Raw genomic sequence first — 22642 nt, forward strand, 5'->3', positions numbered from 1 at the left:
CCTTCTAGAATCAGCTTCCCATGACAGAACTCTGGTTCACTGTAGATCACTCCATCCTTCTAGAATCAGCTTCCCATGACAGAACTCTGGTTCACTGAAGATCACTCCATCCTTCTAGAATCAGCTTCCCATGACAGAACTCTGGTTCACTGAAGATCACTCCATCCTTCTAGAATCAGCTTCCCATGACAGAACTCTGGTTCTGTAGATCACTCCATCCTTCTAGAATCAGCTTCCCATGACAGAACACTGGTTATGTAGATCACTCCATCCTTCTAGAATCAGCTTCCCATGACAGAACACTGGTTCTGTAGATCACTCCATCCTTCTAGAATCAGCTTCCCATGACAGAACACTGGTTCTGTAGATCACTCCATCCTTCTAGAATCAGCTTCCCATGACATAACTCTGGTTCACTGTAGATCACTCCATCCTTCTAGAATCAGCTTCCCATGACAGAACTCTGGTTCACTGTAGATCACTCCATCCTTCTAGAATCAGCTTCCCATGACAGAACTCTGGTTCACTGAAGATCACACTCCATCCTTCTAGAATCAGCTTCCCATGACAGAACACTGGTTCTGTAGATCACTCCATCCTTCTAGAATCAGCTTCCCATGACAGAACTCTGGTTCACTGTAGATCACTCCATCCTTCTAGAATCAGCTTCCCATGACAGAACTCTGGTTCACTGTAGATCACTCCCATCACTCATCCTTCTAGAATCAGCTTCCCATGACAGAACTCTGGTTCACTGTAGATCACTCCATCCTTCTAGAATCAGCTTCCCATGACAGAACTCTGGTTCACTGAAGATCACTCCATCCTTCTAGAATCAGCTTCCCATGACAGAACTCTGGTTCACTGAAGATCACTCCATCCTTCTAGAATCAGCTTCCCATGACAGAACTCTGGTTCACTGAAGATCACTCCATCCTTCTAGAATCAGCTTCCCATGACAGAACACTGGTTCACTGTAGATCACTCCATCCTTCTAGAATCAGCTTCCCATGACAGAACTCTGGTTCACTGTAGATCACTCCATCCTTCTAGAATCAGCTTCCCATGACAGAACACTGGTTCTGTAGATCACTCCATCCTTCTAGAATCAGCTTCCCATGACAGAACACTGGTTCACTCCATCCTTCTAGAATCAGCTTCCCATGACAGAACTCTGGTTCACTGTAGATCACTCCATCCTTCTAGAATCAGCTTCCCATGACAGAACTCTGGTTCACTGTAGATCACTCCATCCTTCTAGAATCAGCTTCCCATGACAGAACTCTGGTTCACTGAAGATCAGAACTCCATCCTTCTAGAATCAGCTTCCCATGACAGAACACTGGTTCTGTAGATCACTCCATCCTTCTAGAATCAGCTTCCCATGACAGAACTCTGGTTCACTGGTTCTGTAGATCACTCCATCCTTCTAGAATCAGCTTCCCATGACAGAACTCTGGTTCACTGTAGATCACTCCATCCTTCTAGAATCAGCTTCCCATGACAGAACTCTGGTTCACTGTAGATCACTCCATCCTTCTAGAATCAGCTTCCCATGACAGAACTCTGGTTCACTGAAGATCACTCCATCCTTCTAGAATCAGCTTCCCATGACAGAACTCTGGTTCACTGAAGATCACTCCATCCTTCTAGAATCAGATGACAGAACTCTGGTTCACTGAAGATCCTCCATCCTTCTAGAATCAGCTTCCCATGACAGAACACTGGTTCACTGTAGATCACTCCATCCTTCTAGAATCAGCTTCCCATGACAGAACTCTGGTTCACTGTAGATCACTCCATCCTTCTAGAATCAGCTTCCCATGACAGAACACTGGTTCTGTAGATCACTCCATCCTTCTAGAATCAGCTTCCCATGACAGAACACTGGTTCTCCATCCTTCTAGAATCAGCTTCCCATGACAGAACTCTGGTTCACTGTAGATCATCCTTCTAGAATCAGCTTCCATGACAGAACTCTGGTTCACTGAAGATCCTCCATCCTTCTAGAATCAGCTTCCCATGACAGAACACTGGTTCACTGTAGATCACCCATCCTTCTAGAATCAGCTTCCCATGACAGAACTCTGGTTCACTGTAGATCACTCCATCCTTCTAGAATCAGCTTCCCATGACAGAACACTGGTTCTGTAGATCACTCCATCCTTCTAGAATCAGCTTCCCATGACAGAACACTGGTTTCACTCCATCCTTCTAGAATCAGCTTCCCATGACAGAACTCTGGTTCTGTAGATCACTCCATCCTTCTAGAATCAGCTTCCCATGACAGAACTCTGGTTCACTGAAGATCACTCCATCCTTCTAGAATCAGCTTCCCATGACAGAACTCTGGTTCACTGAAGATCACTCCATCCTTCTAGAATCAGCTTCCCATGACAGAACACTGGTTCTGTAGATCACTCCATCCTTCTAGAATCAGCTTCCCATGACAGAACTCTGGTTCACTGTAGATCACTCCATCCTTCTAGAATCAGCTTCCCATGACAGAACTCTGGTTCACTGAAGATCACTCCATCCTTCTAGAATCAGCTTCCCATGACAGAACACTGGTTCTGTAGATCACTCCATCCTTCTAGAATCAGCTTCCCATGACAGAACTCTGGTTCACTGTAGATCACTCCATCCTTCTAGAATCAGCTTCCCATGACAGAACTCTGGTTCACTGAAGATCACTCCATCCTTCTAGAATCAGCTTCCCATGACAGAACTCTGGTTCACTGTAGATGACTCCATCCTTCTAGAATCAGCTTCCCATGACAGAACACTGGTTCACTGTAGATCACTCCATCCTTCTAGAATCAGCTTCCCATGACAGAACACTGGTTCACTGTAGATCACTCCATCCTTCTAGAATCAGCTTCCCATGACAGAACACTGGTTCTGTAGATCACTCCATCCTTCTAGAATCAGCTTCCCATGACAGAACACTGGTTCTGTAGATCACTCCATCCTTCTAGAATCAACTTCCCATGACAGAACACTGGTTCTGTAGATCACTGCATCCTTCTAGAATCAGCTTCCCATGACAGACCACTGGTTCACTGTAGATCACTCCTTCCTTCTAGAATCAGCTTCCCATGACAGAACACTGGTTCTGTAGATCACTCCATCCTTCTAGAATCAGCTTCCCATGACAGAACACTGGTTCTGTAGATCACTCCATCCTTCTAGAATCAGCTTCCCATGACAGAACTCTGGTTCACTGTAGATCACTCCATCCTTCTAGAATCAGCTTCCCATGACAGAACTCTGGTTCACTGAAGATCACTCCATCCTTCTAGAATCAGCTTCCCATGACAGAACACTGGTTCTGTAGATCACTCCATCCTTCTAGAATCAGCTTCCCATGACAGAACTCTGGTTCACTGTAGATCACTCCATCCTTCTAGAATCAGCTTCCCATGACAGAACTCTGGTTCACTGAAGATCACTCCATCCTTCTAGAATCAGATGACAGAACTCTGGTTCACTGTAGATCACTCCATCCTTCTAGAATCAGCTTCCCATGACAGAACACTGGTTCACTGTAGATCACTCCATCCTTCTAGAATCAGCTTCCCATGACAGAACACTGGTTCACTGTAGATCACTCCATCCTTCTAGAATCAGCTTCCCATGACAGAACACTGGTTCTGTAGATCACTCCATCCTTCTAGAATCAGCTTCCCATGACAGAACACTGGTTCTGTAGATCACTCCATCCTTCTAGAATCAACTTCCCATGACAGAACACTGGTTCTGTAGATCACTGCATCCTTCTAGAATCAGCTTCCCATGACAGACCACTGGTTCACTGTAGATCACTTCCTTCTAGAATCAGCTTCCCATGACAGAACACTGGTTCTGTAGATCACTCCATCCTTCTAGAATCAGCTTCCCATGACAGAACACTGGTTCTGTAGATCACTCCATCCTTCTAGAATCAACTTCCCATGACAGAACACTGGTTCTGTAGATCACTCCATCCTTCTAGAATCAGCTTCCCATGACAGAACACTGGTTCTGTAGATCACTCCATCCTTCTAGAATCAGCTTCCCATGACAGAACACTGGTTCACTGTAGATCACTCCATCCTTCTAGAATCAGCTTCCCATGACACAACACTGGTTCTGTAGATCACTCCATCCTTCTAGAATCAGCTTCCCATGACAGAACACTGGTTCACTGTAGATCACTCCATCCTTCTAGAAACAGCTTCCCATGACAGAACACTGGTTCACTGTAGATCACTCCATCCTTCTAGAATCAGCTTCCCATGACAGAACTCTGGTTCACTGAAGATCACTCCATCCTTCTAGAATCAGCTTCCCATGACAGAACACTGGTTCTGTAGATCACTCCATCCTTCTAGAATCAGCTTCCCATGACAGAACTCTGGTTCACTGTAGATCACTCCATCCTTCTAGAATCAGCTTCCCATGACAGAACTCTGGTTCACTGAAGATCACTCCATCCTTCTAGAATCAGCTTCCCATGACAGAACTCTGGTTCACTGTAGATGACTCCATCCTTCTAGAATCAGCTTCCCATGACAGAACACTGGTTCACTGTAGATCACTCCATCCTTCTAGAATCAGCTTCCCATGACAGAACACTGGTTCACTGTAGATCACTCCATCCTTCTAGAATCAGCTTCCCATGACAGAACACTGGTTCTGTAGATCACTCCATCCTTCTAGAATCAGCTTCCCATGACAGAACACTGGTTCTGTAGATCACTCCATCCTTCTAGAATCAACTTCCCATGACAGAACACTGGTTCTGTAGATCACTGCATCCTTCTAGAATCAGCTTCCCATGACAGACCACTGGTTCACTGTAGATCACTCCTTCCTTCTAGAATCAGCTTCCCATGACAGAACACTGGTTCTGTAGATCACTCCATCCTTCTAGAATCAGCTTCCCATGACAGAACACTGGTTCTGTAGATCACTCCATCCTTCTAGAATCAGCTTCCCATGACAGAACTCTGGTTCACTGTAGATCACTCCATCCTTCTAGAATCAGCTTCCCATGACAGAACTCTGGTTCACTGAAGATCATCCATCCTTCTAGAATCAGCTTCCCATGACAGAACACTGGTTCTGTAGATCACCTCCATCCTTCTAGAATCAGCTTCCCATGACAGAACTCTGGTTCACTGTAGATCACTCCATCCTTCTAGAATCAGCTTCCCATGACAGAACTCTGGTTCACTGAAGATCACTCCATCCTTCTAGAATCAGCTTCCCATGACAGAACTCTGGTTCACTGTAGATCACTCCATCCTTCTAGAATCAGCTTCCCATGACAGAACACTGGTTCACTGTAGATCACTCCATCCTTCTAGAATCAGCTTCCCATGACAGAACACTGGTTCACTGTAGATCACTCCATCCTTCTAGAATCAGCTTCCCATGACAGAACACTGGTTCTGTAGATCACTCCATCCTTCTAGAATCAGCTTCCCATGACAGAACACTGGTTCTGTAGATCACTCCATCCTTCTAGAATCAACTTCCCATGACAGAACACTGGTTCTGTAGATCACTGCATCCTTCTAGAATCAGCTTCCCATGACAGACCACTGGTTCACTGTAGATCACTCCTTCCTTCTAGAATCAGCTTCCCATGACAGAACACTGGTTCTGTAGATCACTCCATCCTTCTAGAATCAGCTTCCCATGACAGAACACTGGTTCTGTAGATCACTCCATCCTTCTAGAATCAACTTCCCATGACAGAACACTGGTTCTGTAGATCACTCCATCCTTCTAGAATCAGCTTCCCATGACAGAACACTGGTTCTGTAGATCACTCCATCCTTCTAGAATCAGCTTCCCATGACAGAACACTGGTTCACTGTAGATCACTCCATCCTTCTAGAATCAGCTTCCCATGACACAACACTGGTTCTGTAGATCACTCCATCCTTCTAGAATCAGCTTCCCATGACAGAACACTGGTTCACTGTAGATCACTCCATCCTTCTAGAAACAGCTTCCCATGACAGAACACTGGTTCACTGTAGATCACTCCATCCTTCTAGAATCAGCTTCCCATGACAGAACACTGGTTCTGTAGATCACTCCATCCTTCTATAATCATCTTCCCATGACAGAACACTGGTTCTGTAGATCACTCCATCCTTCTAGAATCAGCTTCCCATGACAGAACACTGGTTCACTCCATCCTTCTAGAATCAGCTTCCCATGACAGAACACTGGTTCACTGTAGATCACTCCATCCTTCTAGAATCAGCTTCCCATGACAGAACACTGGTTCTGTAGATCACTCCATCCTTCTAGAATCAGCTTCCCATGACAGAACACTGGTTCTGTAGATCACTCCATCCTTCTAGAATCAGCTTCCCATGACAGAACACTGGTTCACTCCATCCTTCTAGAATCAGCTTCCCATGACAGAACACTGGTTCACTGTAGATCACTCCATCCTTCTAGAATCAGCTTCCCATGACAGAACACTGGTTCTGTAGATCACTCCATCCTTCTAGAATCAGCTTCCCATGACAGAACACTGGTTCACTGTAGATCACTCCATCCTTCTAGAAACAGCTTCCCATGACAGAACACTGGTTCTGTAGATCACTCCATCCTTCTAGAATCAGCTTCCCATGACAGAACGAACACTGGTTCTGTAGATCACTCCATCCTTCTAGAATCAGCTTCCCATGACACAACACTGGTTCTGTAGATCACTCCATCCTTCTAGAATCAGCTTCCCATGACAGAACACTGGTTCACTGTAGATCACTCCATCCTTCTAGAATCAGCTTCCCATGACAGAACACTGGTTCTGTAGATCACTCCATCCTTCTAGAATCAGCTTCCCATGACAGAACACTGGTTCTGTAGATCACTCCATCCTTCTAGAATCAGCTTCCCATGACAGAACACTGGTTCACTGTAGATCACTCCATCCTTCTAGAATCAGCTTCCCATGACAGAACACTGGTTCACTGTAGATCACTCCATCCTTCTAGAATCAGCTTCCCATGACAGAACACTGGTTCTGTAGATCACTCCATCCTTCTAGAATCAGCTTCCCATGACAGAACACTGGTTCACTGTAGATCACTCCATCCTTCTAGAATCAGCTTCCCATGACAGAACACTGGTTCTGTAGATCACTCCATCCTTCTAGAATCAGCTTCCCATGACAGAACACTGGTTCACTGTAGATCACTCCATCCTTCTAGAATCAGCTTCCCATGACAGAACACTGGTTCTGTAGATCACTCCATCCTTCTAGAATCAGCTTACAAATTACATAATGGCCTTTCTCCCTCCCTATTTTATCCTCTCTCTCTCTTTATGATGGTCTCGCTCACTTCTGTCTGGTCAGTAATGATGGGGGTTGTCTGTAATAGGCAACGGGGCATAGAGTACCAAGGTGTGTACCTGTTCAGGGTTAGGGGTCAGGGTGTGTACCTGTTCAGGGTTAGGGGTCAGGGTGTGTACCTGTTCAGGGTTAGGGGTCAGGGTGTGTACCTGGGACTTCATCTGGGAAGCCTTCTCAGGGTCGACAGCCAGTACGTGTTGGTAGTGGCGGATGGTGTGCTGACGGTCCTTGTTCTCCGCACGCACATACCGCCTCAGAGCCTGCAGGATACGGTGGGGCTGGGGGAGGAGTGTAGAGAGGGAGAGGGGGGAGGAGGAGGAGAGAAAAGGGGGGAGGAGGGGGAGAGAGTGCGGGGAGGCGAGGGAGAAGAGAGAGAGGGGTTAGAACATCAATTTGATTCTTCCATAGGCAGTAGTGTGACACATGAGACTAGAGGACAGGAAGGAGAGAGAGAATAGGGTTAGGGTGCCATTTGGGAAACACCCAGAGAGTGAGGACATGTGCCCAGGCAGCCTGAGGACCACATGATATTAGATGAGAGCTATAAAACATGGAACAGGGATTATATGGAGGATGACTGATGAAGGATTCCATGTGACTGACCATGTGCAGCAGAGTGTTGTCTGTAACCTACCCTCGGTGGGTCAGCCTGCAGGGCGGCTAGGTAGTTCTCCAGCGCCAGGCGGCGGCGGTCGTTGAGCATGGCCTCTACCCGAGCCAGGTGGGTCTCAACCAGCTGCTGCTTTTCACTGGCTGCCTCCTCTTCCAGAGACTCTACCGTGGCCTGGAAGTGCTGAAGGGGACATAGCATAGTGAGATAGGGCACTCATCCCTAACCCCTACCCTATCCCCTACCCTAACCCCTACCCCTACCCTAACCCCTACCCTAACCCCTACCCTATCCCCTACCCTATCCCCTACCCTAACCCCTACCCTAACCCCTACACTAACCCCTACCCCTACCCCAACCCCTACCCTAACCCCTACCCTATCCCCTACCCTCCCCCTACCCTAACCCCTACCCTATCCCCTACCCTAACCCCTACCCTATCCCCTACCCTAACCCCTACCCTATCCCCTACCCCTACCCTAACCCCTACCCTAACCCTAACCCCTACCCTATCCCCTACCCTAACCCCTACCTCTACCCTAACCCCTACCCTAACCCCTACCTCTACCCATACCCTAACCCCTACCCTAACCCCTACCCTATCCCCTACCCTAACCCCTACCCCTACCCTAACCCCTACCCTAACCCCTACACTCTCCTTCACTGCAGCCGACGTGAGGAAAACATTTAAACGTGTCAACCCTCGCAAGGCTGCAGGCCCAGACGGCATCCCCAGCCGTGCCCTCAGAGCATGCGCAGACCAGCTGGCCGGTGTGTTTACAGACATATTCAATCAATCCCTATACCAGTCTGCTGTTCCCACATGCTTCAAGAGGGCCACCATTGTTCTTTTTCCCAAGAAAGCTAAGGTAACTGAGCTAAACGACTACCGCCCCGTAGCACTCACTTCCGTCATCATGAAGTGCTTTGAGAGACTAGTCAAGGACCATATCACCTCCACCCTACCTGACACCCTAGACCCACTCCAATTTGCTTACCGCCCAAATAGGTCCACAGACGATGCAATCTCAACCACACTGCACACTGCCCTAACCCATCTGGACAAGAGGAATACCTATGTGAGAATGCTGTTCATCGACTACAGCTCGGCATTTAACACCATAGTGCCCTCCAAGCTCGTCATCAAGCTCGAGACCCTGGGTCTCGACCCCGCACTGTGCAACTGGGTAATGGACTTCCTGACGGGCCGCCCCCAGGTGGTGAGGGTAGGCAACAACATTTCCACCCCGCTGATCCTCAACACTGGGGCCCCACAAGGGTGCGTTCTGAGCCCTCTCCTGTACTCCCTGTTCACCCACGACTGCGTGGCCACGCACGCCTCCAACTCAATCATCAAGTTTGCGGACGACACAACAGTGGTAGGCTTGATTACCAACAACGACGAGACGGCCTACAGGGAGGAGGTGAGGGCCCTCGGAGTGTGGTGTCAGGAAAATAACCTCACACTCAACGTCAACAAAACTAAGGAGACGATTGTGGACTTCAGGAAACAGCAGAGGGAACTCCCCCCTATCCACATTGATGGGACAGTAGTGGAGAGGGTAGTAAGTTTTAAGTTCCTCGGCGTACACATCACAGACAAACTGAATTGGTCCACCCACACAGACAGCATCGTGAAGAAGGCGCAGCAGCGCCTCTTCAACCTCAGGAGGCTGAAGAAATCCGGCTTGTCACCAAAAGCACTCACAAACTTCTACAGATGCACAATCGAGAGCATCCTGTCGGGCTGTATCACCACCTGGTACGCCAAATGCTCCGCCCACAACCGTAAGGCTCTCCAGAGGGTAGTGAGGTCTGCACAACGCATCACCAGGGGCAAACTACCTGCCCTCCAGGACACCTACACCACCCGATGTCACAGGAAGGCCATAAAGATCATCAAGGACATCAACCACCCGAGCCACTGCCTGTTCACCCCGCTATCATCCAGAAGGCGAGGTCAGTACAGGTGCATCAAAGCTGGGACCGAGAGACTGAAAAACAGCTTCTATCTCAAGGCCATCAGACTGTTAAACAGCCACTACTGACATTGAGTGGCTGCTGCCAACACACTGACTCAACTCCAGCCACTTTAATAATGGGAATTGATGGGAAATGATGTAAAATATATCACTAGCCACTTTAAACAATGCTACCTAATATAATGTTTACATACCCTACATTATTCATCTCATATGTATACGTATATACTGTACTCTATATCATCTACTGCATCTTTATGTAATACATGTATCACTAGCCACTTTAACTATGCCACTTTGTTTACATACTCATCTCATATGTATATACTGTACTCGATACCATCTACTGTATCTTGCCTATGCCGCTCTGTACCATCACTCACTCATATATCTTTATGTACATATTCTTATCCCCTTACACTTGTGTCTATAAGGTAGTAGTTTTGGAATTGTTAGCTAGATTACTTGTTGGTTATTACTGCATTGTCGGAACTAGAAGCACAAGCATTTCGCTACACTCGCATTAACATCTGCTAACCATGTGTATGTGACAAATACAATTTGATTTGATTTGATCCCATAACCCTCTTCCCGGGACTCTACCGTGGCCTGGAAGTGCTGAAGAGGACACAGCATAGTGAGGTAACACACTAACCCCTACCCTATCCCTTACCCTAACCTAACCCTCTTCCCGGGACTCTACCGTGGCCTGGAAGTGCTGAAGGGGACACAGCATAGTGAGGTAACACACTAACCCCAACAGATGATGCAATCTCTATTGAACTCCACACTGCCCTTTCTCACCTGGACAAGAGGAACACCTACGTGAGAATGCTGTTCATTGACTACAGCTCAGCATTTAACACCATAGTACCCTCCAAGCTCATCGGGTAGGTAACAACACATCTGCCACTCAACACGGGTCCCTTCAGGGTTGTGTGTCTTCTCCCCTCCTGTACTTCCTGTTCACCCACGACCGTGTGGCCAAAACCATCATTAAGTTTGCTGACGACACAAATGTTGTAAGCCGGATCACCGACGACGATGAGACAGCCTATAGGGAGGTCAGAGACTTGGCAGTGTGGTGCCAGGACAACAATCAATGTCAGCAAGGCAAAAGGAGCTGATCGTGGACGACAGGAAAAGGAGGGTTGAACACGCCCCTCTTCACATCGCCGGGGCTATAGCGGAGCGGGTCCAGAGTTTCCAGTTCCTCAGTGTCCACATCACTAAGGATCTATCATGGTCCACGCACACCAACACAGTCATGAAGAGGGCAAGACAACGCCCCCCCCCACCCCCCCATCATTGAGAGCTGCATTACCGCTTGGTACGGCAACTGCTTGTATCTGACTGCAAGGTGCTAGAGGGTAGTGCGTACAGCCCAGTACATCACTGGGGCCAAGCTTCCTGTCATCCAGGACCTCTATACCAGGCGGTGTCAAAGGAAGGCCCTAAACATAGTCAAAGACACCAGCCACCGAAGTCATAGACTGTTCTCTCTGCTACCGCACAGCAAGCGGTACGGGGGTACCAAGTCTGGTGTAGGCTTGGCCCTCAGCAAGCGGTACGAAAGTACCAAGTCTGGTGTAGGCTTGGCCCTCAGCAAGCGGTACGGAGGTACCAAGTCTGGTGTAGGCTTGGCCCTCATTGATGTGCTCTCTGTCAACTGGAGTTGAATGACAAAATGGTCCAGGAATAAAGGACAATTCCCAAGGACTAGTCATCCCTTCCCCCTCTGAGGGGCCAAAATGTATTTCTCTGTTACAGTATCCAGATGACTGACTATATCTCTGTTACAGTATCCAGAGGACTGACTATATCTCTGTTACAGTATCCAGAGGACTGACTATATCTCTGTTACAGTATCTAGAGGACTGACTATATCTCTGTTACAGTATCCAGAGGACTGACTATTGAATGTGTCTCTGTTACAGTATCCAGAGGACTGACTATATCTCTATTACAGTATCCAGAGGACTGACTATATCTATGTTACAGTATCCAGAGGACTGACTATATCTCTGTTACAGTATCCAGAGGACTGACTATTGAATGTGTCTCTGTTACAGTATCCAGAGGACTGACTATATCTCTGTTACAGTATCCAGAGGACTGACTATATCTCTGTTACAGTATCCAGAGGCCTGACTATTGAATGTGTCTCTGTTACAGTATCCAGAGGACTGACTATATCTCTGTTACAGTATCCAGAGGACTGACTATTGAATGTGTCTCTGTTACAGTATCCAGAGGACTGATTATATCTCTGTTACAGTATCCAGAGGACTGACTATATCTCTGTTACAGTATCCAGAGGACTGACTATATCTCTGTTACAGTATCCAGAGGACTGACTATTGAATGTGTCTCTGTTACAGTATCTAGAGGACTGACTATATCTCTGTTACAGTATCCAGAGGACTAACTATATATCTGTTACAGTATCCAGAGGACTGACTATTGAATGTGTCTCTGTTACAGTATCCAGAGGACTGACTATATCTCTGTTACAGTATCCAGAGGACTGACTATATCTCTGTTACAGTATCCAGAGGACTGACTATTGAATGTGTCTCTGTTACAGTATCCAGAGGACTGACTATATCTCTGTTACAGTATCTAGAGGACTGACTATTGAATGTGTCTCTGTTACAGTATCCAGAGGACTGACTATTGAATGAGTGATAGAGTACTGCTATAGTATCCAGGTTTGGTATTTATCTGAAACTTGTTCACTGAGGAGAACTCTGATCCAATCTCATACGGATGTATGATCGCTGTGGTAACTTGTATCTCTGTATAGAGAGAACTCTGTACAGTTCTTCACCCGCTTTGAAACAGGGGTCGTCGTCCCTGCTCCCCCTGGCCTGTCTGGAGGAGGGTGTCATGGCAACCAAGGGCGCGCTTGTCAACAATGAGAAAGTCGTACAATGAGTTTTTCAAAAGCGCTGGAGCACGAAAGAGCCCGGGGCCTGGTAACATCCGTGGTCGTGTCTTGAAACACTGTTCAGCTGAGAGATGTCTTCAGCTCTCTCTTTCAGCGGCCCCTTGATACATTGGAAATTCCATCTTTATGGAAAGAAAACTATTGCTGTATCTGTCCCCAAAAAAACTCTCATCCGTCTGCATCAAATCATTACATACCTATCTCTCTCTTGATTAAAATCATCAAGACATTCACCAACACCAGTCACCTTGTTGACCTCCTCCAATCTGTTTACCGGGTCAGAGAGAGGAACAGATGATGCCATCCTCTCTCTCTTACATCTGGTGTGCATGCATTTGGAGGGCGGTAAAACCCATGTGCGTATCATGTTTGGAGATTTCTCCTCGGTATTTAACACAATCGATCCAGTTGGTCCTCACTGGACAGACTGAGAGGAGACTTGGGACTCGATGCTTATCACACGGATCACCAACTTCCTAACTGATAGGTCTCAGCAGGTAGGAGTTGGCAACACACTCTCTGAGGTGGGCACTGCTTCAGTTGGAACCCCACAGGGCAGTGTTCTTTCACCAATACAATACATACTGTCTACAGACAGCTGCCGGAGCCGGTCCCCAGGGCGACACCTGATCAAATATGCTGACGATACTGTTTTGGTCAGTCTTCTCGAAGGGGATGAGACGGAGCACGGACCGGCTCCGAATGACATTACTGTCTGGTGTGAGTTATCCCCTCTTAATTTTAAATACACGGTGATTTGACTTTTGATGGAACACTACGATTCACACACCATCACTGATAAAAGGAGAGCCCATTGACATAGCGGAGGAGTACAAATACCTTGGGCTAGTCATCGACAACAAACTGTCCTGGGATCAGTGTACTGTTTTTAAGAAAGGCCAACGGAGACTGTATTTCTTATGGAAACTACACTTTGTTTTTAATGTTAATCTAACCATCGTGGTTCTCTTGTATAAATCATTAAGTGAGAGCATTCGGTCCTACTGCTTGACCTGTTGGTTTGGGAATATCAATGTTTCACAGAAAAAGAGGTTGGGCAAAGATAGTCAAGACTTGTGGAGAAAAAATCATGGGGTAGCAATAGCAAGAACGGTCATCTCTCTGCCTGGGCAGAGCCCTCCATCTCTCTACCTGGGCAGAGCCCTCCATCTCTCTACCTGGGCAGAGCCCTCCATCTCTCTGCCTGGGCAGAGCCCTCCATCTCTCTACCTGGGCAGAGCCCTGCATCTCTCTACCTGGTCAGAGCCCTCCATCTCTCTGCCTGGGCAGAGCCCTCCATCTCTCTGCCTGGGCAGAGCCCTCCATCTCTCTGCCTGGGCAGAGCCCTCCATCTCTCTGCCTGGGCAGAGCCCTCCATCTCTCTGCCTGGGCAGAGCCCTCCATCTCTCTACCTGGGCAGAGCCCTGCATCTCTCTACCTGGGCAGAGCCCTCCATCTCTCTGGCTCCATCTCAGAGCCCTCCATCTCTCTAACCTAGGCAGAGCCCTCCATCTCTCTGGCTCCATCTCAGAGCCCTCCATCTCTCTGCCTGGGTAGAGCCCTCCATCTCTCTAACCTAGGCAGAGCCCTCCATCTCTCTGGCTCCATCTCAGAGCCCTCCATCTCTCTGCCTGGGCAGAGCCCTCAGGAAAGCCAGTAAAATAGAGGTTGCCTCTTCCCATCCCTGAAACCCAGCTCCTTCCCTCTACCTGGGCAGAACCCTCAGGGAAGCCAGTAAAATAGAGGCTGCCTCTTCCCATCCCTGAAACACAGCTCCTTCCCTCTACCTGGTCAGAGCCCTCAGGGAAGCCAGTAAAATAGAGGCTGCCTCTTCCCATCCCTGAAACCCAGCTCCTTCCCTCTACCTGGTCAGAGCCCTCAGGGAAGCCAGTAAAATAGAGGCTGCCTCTTCCCATCCCTGAAACCCAGCTCCTTCCCTCTACCTGGTCAGAGCCCTCAGGAAAGCCAGTAAAATAGAGGCTGCCTCTTCCCATCCCTGAAACCCAGCTCCTTCCCTCTACCTGGTCAGAGCCCTCAGGAAAGCCAGTAAAATAGAGGCTGCCTCTTCCCATCCCTGAAACCCAGCTCCTTTCCTCTACCTGGTCAGAGCCCTCAGGAAAGCCAGTAAAATAGAGGCTGCCTCTTCCCATCCCTGAAACCCAGCTCCTTCCCTCTACCTGGTCAGAGCCCTCAGGAAAGCCAGTAAAATAGAGCCTCTTCCCATCCCTGAAACCCAGCTCCTTCCCTCCGGACACAGGGACAGACTACCTAAGGTAAATTTAAAAAATAGGGCCAAGTTCTCTTTTATTCCGAATGCAATTCTGCAACTTAACACATTTTTCAACTAATTGCACTTAGCACTCACCCTGCCAATTAGTCTGTAAATATCATTTGCTTTTTATTATCATTATTATTATATATTTTTAGATGTTATATGTTTTTTGACTGCTGCAAGATGTATTACCTCGGAGGACATTAAAGTTTTCTGAATCCGAATATATTCTGATGCCATCTTGTATCTCTGTACAGGGGCATCTCTGAATTCCTCTATTATGTAAAGGGTTTCATTGTCTTCTCAGGAATTCTGTCTGATTTTACATCGGGTCTCATCCCCCTTCATTGCACAAGCCGTTAAATGCTATGACACTCTGTGGAGATTTGGGCCCGGGAGCGTTTAGGTTACTGGAAACTTGGTATCGTTTGATTGGTTAACAGTGGTTGGTTTCGGGTTGAAAGGTCACACCTTCTGATGTGCTAAATGGAATTGAAATGTCTTCTCTCTTATCCTGTGTCCAGTCCATTCTCATCTCCAAGCTCTCTTATCCTGTGTCCAGTCCATTCTCATCTCCAAGCTCTCTTATCCTGTGTCCAGTCCATTCTCATCTCCAAGCTCTCTTATCCTGTGTCCAGTCCATTCTCATCTCCAAGCTCTCTTATCCTGTGTCCAGTCCATTCTCATCTCAAGCTCTCTTATCCTGTGTCCAGTCCATTCTCATCTCCAAGCTCTCTTATCCTGTGTCCAGTCCATTCTCATCTCCAAGCTCTCTTATCCTGTGTCCAGTCCATTCTCATCTCCAAGCTCTCTTATCCTGTGTCCAGTCCATTCTCATCTCCAAGCTCTCTTATCCTGTGTCCAGTCCATTCTCATCTCCAAGCTCTCTTATCCTGTGTCCAGTCCATTCTCATCTCCAAGCTCTCTTATCCTGTGTCCAGTCCATTCTCATCTCCAAGCTCTCTTATCCTGTGTCCAGTCCATTCTCATCTCCAAGCTCTCTTATCCTGTGTCCAGTCTTATTGTGTCCAGTCATTCTCATCTCCAGCTCTCTTATCCTGTGTCCAGTCCATTCTCATCTCCAAGCTCTCTTATCCTGTGTCCAGTCCATTCTCATCTCCAAGCTCTCTTATCCTGTGTCCAGTCCATTCTCATCTCCAAGCTCTCTTATCCTGTGTCCAGTCCATTCTCATCTCCAAGCTCTCTTATCCTGTGTCCAGTCCATTCTCATCTCCAAGCTCTCTTATCCTGTGTCCAGTCCATTCTCATCTCCAAGCTCTCTTATCCTGTGTCCAGTCCTCATTCTCTTATCCTGTGTCCAGTCCATTCTCATCTCCAAGCTCTCTTATCCTGTGTCCAGTCCATTCTCATCTCCAAGCTCTCTTATCCTGTGTCCAGTCCATTCTCATCTCCAAGCTCTCTTATCCTGTGTCCAGTCCATTCTCATCTCCAAGCTCTCTTATCCTGTGTCCAGTCCATTCTCATCTCCAAGCTCTCTTATCCTGTGTCCAGTCCATTCTCATCTCCAAGCTCTCTTATCCTGTGTCCAGTCCATTCTCATCTCCAAGCTCTCTTATCCTGTGTCCAGTCCATTCTCATCTCCAAGCTCTCTTATCCTGTGTCCAGTCCATTCTCATCTCAAGCTCTCTTATCCTGTGTCCAGTCCATTCTCATCTCCAAGCTCTCTTATCCTGTGTCCAGTCCATTCTCATCTCCAAGCTCTCTTATCCTGTGTCCAGTCCATTCTCATCTCCAAGCTCTCTTATCCTGTGTCCAGTCCATTCTCATCTCCAAGCTTATCTCTTATCTCTCTCTTATCCTGTGTCCAGTCCATTCTCATCTCCAAGCTCTCTTATCCTGTGTCCAGTCCATTCTCATCTCCAAGCTCTCTTATCCTGTGTCCAGTCCATTCTCATCTCCAAGCTCTCTTATCCTGTGTCCAGTCCATTCTCATCTCCAAGCTCTCTTATCCTGTGTGTCCAGTCCATTCTCATCTCAAGCTCTCTTATCCTGTGTCCAGTCCATTCTCATCTCCAAGCTCTCTTATCCTGTGTCCAGTCCATTCTCATCTCCAAGCTCTCTTATCCTGTGTCCAGTCCATTCTCATCTCCAAGCTCTCCTGTGTCCAGTCCATTCTCATCTCCAAGCTCTCTTATCCTGTGTCCAGCTCTCTTATCCTGTGTCCAGTCCATTCTCATCTCCAAGCTCTCTTATCCTGTGTCCAGTCCATTCTCATCTCCAAGCTCTCTTATCCTGTGTCCAGTCCATTCTCATCTCCAAGCTCTCTTATCCTGTGTCCAGTCCATTCTCATCTCCAAGCTCTCTTATCCTGTGTCCAGTCCATTCTCATCTCCAAGCTCTCTTATCCTGTGTCCAGTCCATTCTCATCTCCAAGCTCTCTTATCCTGTGTCCAGTCCATTCTCATCTCCAAGCTCTCTTATCCTGTGTCCAGTCCATTCTCATCTCCAAGCTCTCTTATCCTGTGTCCAGTCCATTCTCATCTCCAAGCTCTCTTATCCTGTGTCCAGTCCATTCTCATCTCCAAGCTCTCTTATCCTGTGTCCAGTCCATTCTCATCTCCAAGCTCTCTTATCCTGTGTCCAGTCCATTCTCATCTCCAAGCTCTCTTATCCTGTGTCCATTCTCATCTCAAGCTCTCTTATCCTGTGTCAGTCCATTCTCATCTCAAGCTCTCTTATCCTGTGTCCAGTCCATTCTCATCTCCAAGCTCTCTTATCCTGTGTCCAGTCCATTCTCATCTCCAAGCTCTCTTATCCTGTGTCTCCATTCTCATATCCTGTGTCCAGTCCATTCTCATCTCCAAGCTCTCTTATCCTGTGTCCAGTCCATTCTCATCTCCAAGCTCTCTTATCCTGTGTCCAGTCCATTCTCATCTCCAAGCTCTCTTATCCTGTGTCCAGTCCATTCTCATCTCCAAGCTCTCTTATCCTGTGTCCAGTCCATTCTCATCTCCAAGCTCTCTTATCCTGTGTCCAGTCCATTCTCATCTCCAAGCTCTCTTATCCTGTGTCCAGTCCATTCTCATCTCCAAGCTCTCTTATCCTGTGTCCAGTCCATTCTCATTCTCATCTCCAATTCTCATCTCCAAGCTCTCTTATCCTGTGTCCAGTCCATTCTCATCTCCAAGCTCTCTTATCCTGTGTCCAGTCCATTCTCATCTCCAAGCTCTCTTATCCTGTGTCCAGTCCATTCTCATCTCCAAGCTCTCTTATCCTGTGTCCAGTCCATTCTCATCTCCAAGCTCTCTTATCCTGTGTCCAGTCCATTCTCATCTCCAAGCTCTCTTATCCTGTGTCCAGTCCATTCTCATCTCCAAGTCCATCTGTGTCTCATTCTCATCTCCAAGCTCTCTTATCCTGTGTCCAGTCCATTCTCATCTCCAAGCTCTCTTATCCTGTGTCCAGTCCATTCTCATCTCCAAGCTCTCTTATCCTGTGTCCAGTCCATTCTCATCTCCAAGCTCTCTTATCCTGTGTCCAGTCCATTCTCATCTCCAAGCTCTCTTATCCTGTGTCCAGTCCATTCTCATCTCCAAGCTCTCTTATCCTGTGTCCAGTCCATTCTCATCTCCAAGCTCTCTTATCCTGTGTCCAGTCCATTCTCATCTCCAAGCTCTCTTATCCTGTGTCCAGTCCATTCTCATCTCCAAGCTCTCTTATCCTGTGTCCAGTCCATTCTCATCTCCAAGCTCTCTTATCCTGTGTCCAGTCCATTCTCATCTCCAAGCTCTCTTATCCTGTGTCCAGTCCATTCTCATCTCCAAGCTCTCTTATCCTGTGTCCAGTCCATTCTCATCTCCAAGCTCTCTTATCCTGTGTCCAGTCCATTCTCATCTCTCTTATCCTGTGTCCAGTCCATTCTCATCTCCAAGCTCTCTTATCCTGTGTCCAGTCCATTCTCATCTCCAAGCTCTCTTATCCTGTGTCCAGTCCATTCTCATCTCCAAGCTCTCTTATCCTGTGTCCAGTCCATTCTCATCTCCAAGCTCTCTTATCCTGTGTCCAGTCCATTCTCATCTCCAAGCTCTCTTATCCTGTGTCCAGTCCATTCTCATCTCCAAGCTCTCTTATCCTGTGTCCAGTCCATTCTCATCTCCAAGCTCTCTTATCCTGTGTCCAGTCCATTCTCATCTATCTCTTATCCTGTGTCCAGTCCATTCTCATCTCCAAGCTCTCTTATCCTGTGTCCAGTCCATTCTCATCTCCAAGCTCTCTTATCCTGTGTCCAGTCCATTCTCATCTCCAAGCTCTCTTATCCTGTGTCCAGTCCATTCTCATCTCCAAGCTCTCTTATCCTGTGTCCAGTCCATTCTCATCTCCAAGCTCTCTTATCCTGTGTCCAGTCCATTCTCATCTCCAAGCTCTCTTATCCTGTGTCCAGTCCATTCTCATCTCCAAGCTCTCTTATCCTGTGTCCAGTCCATTCTCATCTCCAAGCTCTCTTATCCTGTGTCCAGTCCATTCTCATCTCCAAGCTCTCTTATCCTGTGTCCAGTCCATTCTCATCTCCAAGCTCTCTTATCCTGTGTCCAGTCCATTCTCATCTCCAAGCTCTCTTATCCTGTGTCCAGTCCATTCTCATCTCCAAGCTCTCTTATCCTGTGTCCAGTCCATTCTCATCTCCAAGCTCTCTTGTCCATCCTGTGTCCAGTCCATTCTCATCTCCAAGCTCTCTTATCCTGTGTCCAGTCCATTCTCATCTCCAAGCTCTCTTATCCTGTGTCCAGTCCATTCTCATCTCCAAGCTCTCTTATCCTGTGTCCAGTCCATTCTCATCTCCAAGCTCTCTTATCCTGTGTCCAGTCCATTCTCATCTCCAAGCTCTCTTATCCTGTGTCCAGTCCATTCTCATCTCCAAGCTCTCTTATCCTGTGTCCAGTCCATTCTCATCTCCAAGCTCTCTTATCCTGTGTCCAGTCCATTCTCATCTCAAGCTCTCTTATCCTGTGTCCAGTCCATTCTCATCTCCAAGCTCTCTTATCCTGTGTCCAGTCCATTCTCATCTCCAAGCTCTCTTATCCTGTGTCCAGTCCATTCTCATCTCCAAGCTCTCTTATCCTGTGTCCAGTCCATTCTCATCTCCAAGCTCTCTTATCCTGTGTCCAGTCCATTCTCATCTCCAAGCTCTCTTATCCTGTGTCCAGTCCATTCTCATCTCCAAGCTCTCTTATCCTGTGTCCAGTCCATTCTCATCTCCAAGCTCTCTTATCCTGTGTCCAGTCCATTCTCATCTCCAAGCTCTCTTATCCTGTGTCCAGTCCATTCTCATCTCCAAGCTCTCTTATCCTGTGTCCAGTCCATTCTCATCTCCCTGTGTCCAATTCTCATCTCCAAGCTCTCTTATCCTGTGTCCAGTCCATTCTCATCTCCAAGCTCTCTTATCCTGTGTCCAGTCCATTCTCATCTCCAAGCTCTCTTATCCTGTGTCCAGTCCATTCTCATCTCCAAGCTCTCTTATCCTGTGTCCAGTCCATTCTCATCTCCAAGCTCTCTTATCCTGTGTCCAGTCCATTCTCATCTCAAGCTCTCCATTCTCATCTCCAGCTCTCTTATCCTGTGTCCAGTCCATTCTCATCTCCAAGCTCTCTTATCCTGTGTCCAGTCCATTCTCATCTCCAAGCTCTCTTATCCTGTGTCCAGTCCATTCTCATCTCTGTGTCAGTCCATTCTCATCTCTCTTATCCTGTGTCCAGTCCATTCTCATCTCCAAGCTCTCTTATCCTGTGTCCAGTCCATTCTCATCTCCAAGCTCTCTTATCCTGTGTCCAGTCCATTCTCATCTCCAAGCTCTCTTATCCTGTGTCCAGTCCATTCTCATCTCCAAGCTCTCTTATCCTGTGTCCAGTCCATTCTCATCTCCTGTGTCCAGTCCATTCTCATCTCCAAGCTCTCTTATCCTGTGTCCAGTCCATTCTCATCTCCAAGCTCTCTTATCCTGTGTCCAGTCCATTCTCATCTCCAAGCTCTCTTATCCTGTGTCCAGTCCATTCTCATCTCCAAGCTCTCTTATCCTGTGTCCAGTCCATTCTCATCTCCAAGCTCTCTTATCCTGTGTCCAGTCCATTCTCATCTCCAAGCTCTCTTATCCTGTGTCCAGTCCATTCTCATCTCCAAGCTCTCTTATCCTGTGTCCAGTCCATTCTCATCTCCAAGCTCTCTTATCCTGTGTCCAGTCCATTCTCATCTCCAAGCTCTCTTATCCTGTGTCCAGTCCATTCTCATCTCCAAGCTCTCTTATCCTGTGTCCAGTCCATTCTCATCTCCAAGCTCTCTTATCCTGTGTCCAGTCCATTCTCATCTCCAAGCTCTCTTATCCTGTGTCCAGTCCATTCTCATCTCCAAGCTCTCTTATCCTGTGTCCAGTCCATTCTCATCTCCAAGCTCTCTTATCCTGTGTCCAGTCCATTCTCATCTCCAAGCTCTCTTATCCTGTGTCCAGTCCATTCTCATCTCCAAGCTCTCTTATCCTGTGTCCAGTCCATTCTCATCTCCAAGCTCTCTTATCCTGTGTCCAGTCCATTCTCATCTCCAAGCTCTCTTATCCTGTGTCCAGTCCATTCTCATCTCCAAGCTCTCTTAGTCCATTCTCATCTCCAAGCTCTCTTATCCTGTGTCCAGTCCATTCTCATCTCCAAGCTCTCTTATCCTGTGTCCAGTCCATTCTCATCTCCAAGCTCTCTTATCCTGTGTCCAGTCCATTCTCATCTCCAAGCTCTCTTATCCTGTGTCCAGTCCATTCTCATCATCTCCAAGCTCTCTTTATCCTGTGTCCAGTCCATTCTCATCTCCAAGCTCTCTTATCCTGTGTCCAGTCCATTCTCATCTCCAAGCTCTCTTATCCTGTGTCCAGTCCATTCTCATCTCCAAGCTCTCTTATCCTGTGTCCAGTCCATTCTCATCTCCAAGCTCTCTTATCCTGTGTCCAGTCCATTCTCATCTCCAAGCTCTCTTATCCTGTGTCCAGTCCATTCTCATCTCCAAGCTCTCTTATCCTGTGTCCAGTCCATTCTCATCTCCAAGCTCTCTTATCCTGTGTCCAGTCCATTCTCATCTCCAAGCTCTCTTATCCTGTGTCCAGTCCATTCTCATCTCCAAGCTCTCTTATCCTGTGTCCAGTCCATTCTCATCTCCAAGCTCTCTTATCCTGTGTCCAGTCCATTCTCATCTCTTATCCTGTGTCCAGTCCATTCTCTTATCATCTCCAAGCTCTCTTATCCTGTGTCCAGTCCATTCTCATCTCCAAGCTCTCTTATCCTGTGTCCAGTCCATTCTCATCTCCAAGCTCTCTTATCCTGTGTCCAGTCCATTCTCATCTCCAAGCTCTCTTATCCTGTGTCCAGTCCATTCTCATCTCCAAGCTCTCTTATCCTGTGTCCAGTCCAGTCATTTCCAAGGCTTCTGGCCTAGTAAGCATCTCTTTGTTCACGCTTTGTCTTGTCAGTTA

At 47.4% G+C, this 22642-nt stretch overlaps 1 protein-coding gene across 16 annotated transcripts in view; it reads right to left on the minus strand.

Moving 5' to 3' along the window:
- aplp2 (amyloid beta (A4) precursor-like protein 2) overlaps positions 1-22642 on the minus strand; it is a 223915-nt gene that overhangs the window by 42558 nt on the left and 158715 nt on the right. For 9 of the 16 annotated variants that reach the window (XM_065000635.1, XM_065000634.1, XM_065000632.1 and 6 more), the window contains 2 exons: positions 7998-8156; positions 7483-7641 (listed from right to left, as the gene is read on the minus strand). In XM_065000635.1, the coding sequence (XP_064856707.1) occupies positions 7483-7641; positions 7998-8156 (318 nt within the window). The remainder of the gene's footprint in view (positions 1-7482; positions 7642-7997; positions 8157-22642) is intronic. The other 7 variants (XM_065000625.1, XM_065000629.1, XM_065000626.1 and 4 more) reach the window with 1 other exon arrangement.

This window comes from Oncorhynchus nerka, linkage group LG14 (genome assembly GCF_034236695.1).
Source record: "Oncorhynchus nerka isolate Pitt River linkage group LG14, Oner_Uvic_2.0, whole genome shotgun sequence".
In the NCBI taxonomy this organism is placed as follows: domain Eukaryota; kingdom Metazoa; phylum Chordata; class Actinopteri; order Salmoniformes; family Salmonidae; genus Oncorhynchus; species Oncorhynchus nerka.